At 50.9% G+C, this 4,179-nt stretch overlaps 1 protein-coding gene across 2 annotated transcripts in view; it reads right to left on the bottom strand.

Annotated features, from left to right (window-relative positions):
• Positions 1-340: 340 nt before the first annotated feature.
• Positions 341-4,179, bottom strand: part of INCA1 (inhibitor of CDK, cyclin A1 interacting protein 1) — a 7,884-nt gene continuing 4,045 nt past the window's right edge. For both annotated transcript variants that reach the window (XM_014468089.2, XM_006102750.3), the window contains 5 exons: positions 2,552-2,665; positions 2,069-2,108; positions 1,627-1,817; positions 1,003-1,168; positions 341-795 (listed from right to left, as the gene is read on the bottom strand). In XM_014468089.2, coding sequence (XP_014323575.1) covers positions 652-795; positions 1,003-1,168; positions 1,627-1,817; positions 2,069-2,108; positions 2,552-2,665 — 655 coding nt within the window. In that variant the 3' untranslated portion in view covers positions 341-651. The remainder of the gene's footprint in view (positions 796-1,002; positions 1,169-1,626; positions 1,818-2,068; positions 2,109-2,551; positions 2,666-4,179) is intronic.

Below are 4,179 nucleotides of genomic sequence, written 5' to 3'. Positions count from 1 at the left end.
GAAACGGGTGGCAAAAGAGACCCAGCTCTCACTGGGGCTCGGGTTGGTATCGGTGGGGAGAGAGAGCTCCCGGCCCGGAAGTCCCCGAGGAGGCAGCGGGGTGGAGGGGCAGGGCTCCGGGCTCCCGAGGCGGGAGCTCGCCCGGCTGGCGTGACCCTCGAGGCGGGAGAGTGGGGCGCGTGGCTGTCCAGCGCTGGGCGAGGAACGCTGGACTGGGGGGCAGGCTTTTCTCGCCCAGGGCATGACTCCTTGAATTTTGGGGACCCAGCCCGACTTCACTGTAGCTGGGTCTTGCCCACGAGCCTTTCCATCACTCCTTCCCGGAAAGACAACTCTGGGCTCAACTTGTTTTCCTTTTAATGACAGACCAGGGGAAAGAACCCTGCAGGGAGCCAGGCGGGCACCGGCCTTGGGGAGCTCCTGCGAGGGGCGGGTTGAGGCGGGAGGCCCAAGGGCTGTCAGTGCCGAGTGCAGAGGCGGGAGGGGAAGCTGGGAGAGGCTGAGGTCGGGAGATGCATTCGGGGGTGATTCCAGCGACGAGGAGGCGGCGTGGGTCCCCGAGGCAGCGCGAGCATGTTGGATAGGCATGGGTGGTTTCGTTACCATCCCTGGGCCTTCTTTAGTCTGCGGAGACTTCATAAGGGCTCTTCCTTATTCCTCGGGCAGCTCCATCCCCCAGGTATTGAAAGGGGGGTTCCTACAGGCTGTGACAGTGCTGTAGGGGGTCAGAGAGCTCAGCTGCCTGGAGAGGAAAGATCCTTCCTGGGCCAGGGGACTCCAGGGAGACCAAAGCAGCTGGAAAGAGGAGAGAGATGGAAAAAAGAATGAGCTAATGGAAACGTATGTCTCTCTCCAGATTTCCTAGTGCCCATACCCAGATACCCCTACGTCTCTGATTTGTCCCCCTCAAATCCGGCAATCCAGCTTGGCTCTTGGCTTCCGATGCCTCTCCATGCAAGACCAGGCATCCACATCACCCTCCGGGTTCCTCTCCAACCCTACCTGGGCTCTGCCAGGAGGGAGGAAGTGGTCGTCTTCCTGTGGGTAGGTTGCCCCCTCCTCGTCCTGATGAGGGTGCTGGCTGGTGCTGGGGAGTCCACAGCTCGCTTCGCCAGGCACCAGGGGCTCGGCCGCAGTGCCAGAGCTGCTCCACTGGGCCTTCTTTAGTCTGTGGAGATTTTAGGCTTAGCAGAGGTGCCTGGAGGCCAGGCTTCCTGTCTCTCCATTCTTCACCTTTCTGTCCTAAAATACTTTCTGCTGGGACCAAGGGGCATTGTCCTTTGACTTCCTACTCTCCACTCCCACTGTCTGCTCCCCTCAGACTGAAGTATTTTTAGTTCAAGGACTCAGAGGTGACCACTAGCTCCCCACTATCCTCCAGTTCTATGGAGTGCTTTCCTGGCTTTAGTGATCCAGTTTCCACTTCTTCTAGCTCAGTATGGCTCATCCACCATCCCTTAGTTCCCTCCTTTCCACATTATGGAAATTCTGCTGCGATCCCACCAAGTTCATGATTCATTTCCAAACAACCTCCAATTCCTTCCAAATCCTCCACCCCTTCCTTAGTTCAAACCATTCTGCCTCTAAACCCTGCTAGGCTCCCGGAGCCCAGATGTTGCTTCTTACTCATTGATGATTCTCTGTCTCCTCCTTAGATCCTCCAGGTGGTAAGTGACAGCCCTTACTCGGGCTGGGATGCCCCCAGGTCCCTGCATTCCTGCCAAATATGACCTCCTTCTCTTTCTTCTGAAAAGCATCTCAGGGGGTGGGAGCCCCTCAGGGGGGTACACGCCAGGCTGGGAACAACCAGTGGCTCTCTGTGCCAAAGAAGGGGGGAAAGGAGATAGATGGCAGAACGGGGGCTCTCAGGGGAGCTTAGACTGAAATAGGGAGTCAGGGGTCTTGGGAAGCTCAGATCACGAAAACAGCTGTGATCTGGGAAACACGATTGATAGAAAGGAGGGCCTGTTCTGTGCTTTGGTTGGGGGACACCAGAGGGAACGTGTAATAGGAGAGCTGGGGTGCAGTTTTAACCGAGAAGTATTGAAGGGCAGAAGGTTTGTCATACCTGCAGGGAGGGGATGTACCGTTCTTCCATCCAGGTGGAGCTGTGAAGCACAAAAAAGGGAGCTAAGTGCCGAGCGGCACCCCCATCCATGTTGTTTCTCTAATGATCTCTCCCAACCACCTATTTATCTGGCATCAGGAGCCTACAAAGTCCATCAACCAGTGAGGCAGTTATTCCCAGTGCGTATTGCTATATATAAAGCTTTCTTCCCCTTAATCCTCACCTGAGGATCTGCTTTTATTGATTTTAGAGTGAGAAGAAGGGAGAGAGAAACATTGATCGGTTGCCTCCTCACTTGTGCCAACCAGGGATCAAACCCGAAACCCGAGTATGTGCCCCAACCAGGGTTCCAACCGGTCACCTTTCTGTGTTCCAGCCAACTAAGCCACACCGGCCAGGGCTAGAAAGCTTTATGAGTGTTAGAATTGTACAGCCTCACCTTCCCACCGCCAGTTAGTCCCCATTTTCCCCATTGCTACCCACCTGGGCCTTTGACTAAGGTTGTCCCAGAAGACGTCTCCATAATGCTGGCGTGTCAGTCTGAGGCTCTGGGAAGAACAGCTGGGGGGTGAAGATCGGCTGACCACCCTGGAACACCTGAGGTGAGGACAAGGGAGGCTAGGCTTGGGCTCTCCCCTTATATCTACTCACCCCAGGGATTCAGAGGCCCTGTCTTATTTACTTATTTATTTTTAGTTAATCCTCACCCAAGAATATTTTTCCATTGATTTTTAGGGAGAGTGGAAGAGAGTGGGAAAGACAGACAGAAACATCTATGTGAAAGAGACACATCGATTGGTTGCCTCCTGGATGTACCCCGACCAGGATCCCTGGGCTGGGGAGGAGCCTGCAACCAAGGTATGTGCCCTTGGCCGGAATCAAACCCAGGGCCCTTTGGTCCCCAGGCTGGGGCTCTATCCACTGAGCCAAATGGCTAGGGCCAGAGGCCCTGTCTTTCCTTGAGACCATCCAGCTACTCAGACTCCCTAAGGCTATGTCCTCACTTAACCCATTTTAGCTGCGGAAGGCCATAAAGCAGTGGTTCTCAACCTTCCTAATGCTGCGACCCTTTAATACAGTTCCTCATGTTGTGGTGACCCCCAACCATAAAATTATTTTTGTTGCTACTTCATAACTGTAATTTCGCTACTGTTATGAATCATAATGTAACTATCTGATATGCAGGATGTATTTTCATTGTTACAAATTGAACATAATGAAAGCATAGTGATTAATCACAAAACAATATGTAATTATATATGTGTTTTCCGATGGTCTTAGGCGACCCCTGTGAAAGGGTCGTTTGACCCCCAAAGGGGTCGCGACCCACAGGTTGAGAATCGCTGCCATAAAGCCTTGATTGAAGGATTTAATATCAATTTCTTAGAGGTACATAGTTAAAAAGAAGATGGAGAGGAGAGGATGATGAGGATGATGCTGAACTTAAAGAGATAAACCTGAAATGGTGGTGGTCGAAGACTTGCACCACCCTGGGTGGGAGAGAGAAGGAAGGATACTTAAGTCTGTAGAAAATATAGAAGAGAGTAACAGAGAAGACAATCCTGCACAATTCCTAATTTTAATTTCTTTAGAAGAGAGCATATGCCAAATGACACATAGATTGTTTTGGATAGAAACAAAGTTCTTTTCTATGATTATAAACCAGGTACTTTATATCTCTGTATATTAATTCTTGATAAATAGTGTTGATGTAAGTGTTGTAAAATATAAAATAAGTTGTTACATTACATCCTCAAAATTATTACTATTTTTTTCAGCTCCTCCTGAGTGGATTGATACTAACTTCTGGTGTTCTGGGGAATGTGTCATTTCTCCCTGCACTGCAGCTTTTCTTCAAAGGTGCCTGGTACACCTTCCCCTTACTTCCCAATGTGCCTTATCATGGGTGTATTCAACTCTCCTGGTTACTGTTCAACACTGGCTGCAGCTTGTAGGCTGGGACGGAGGGAGGGCTGGAAGAGACACTGTCACCTCTCCCAAAAACTGGCTATCCTTTGAATCTACCATCTTGACCTAGTACCAGCTTATCCTTTTTTTTTTTTGAGAGAATTTTTATGAGCTTATTTGAGTCAAACTGATGGCAATTGCTG

Source organism: Myotis lucifugus, unplaced genomic scaffold, assembly GCF_000147115.1.
Source record: "Myotis lucifugus unplaced genomic scaffold, Myoluc2.0 scaffold_426, whole genome shotgun sequence".
NCBI lineage: Eukaryota > Metazoa > Chordata > Mammalia > Chiroptera > Vespertilionidae > Myotis > Myotis lucifugus.
This window is presented reverse-complemented; position numbering and strand designations above follow the sequence as displayed.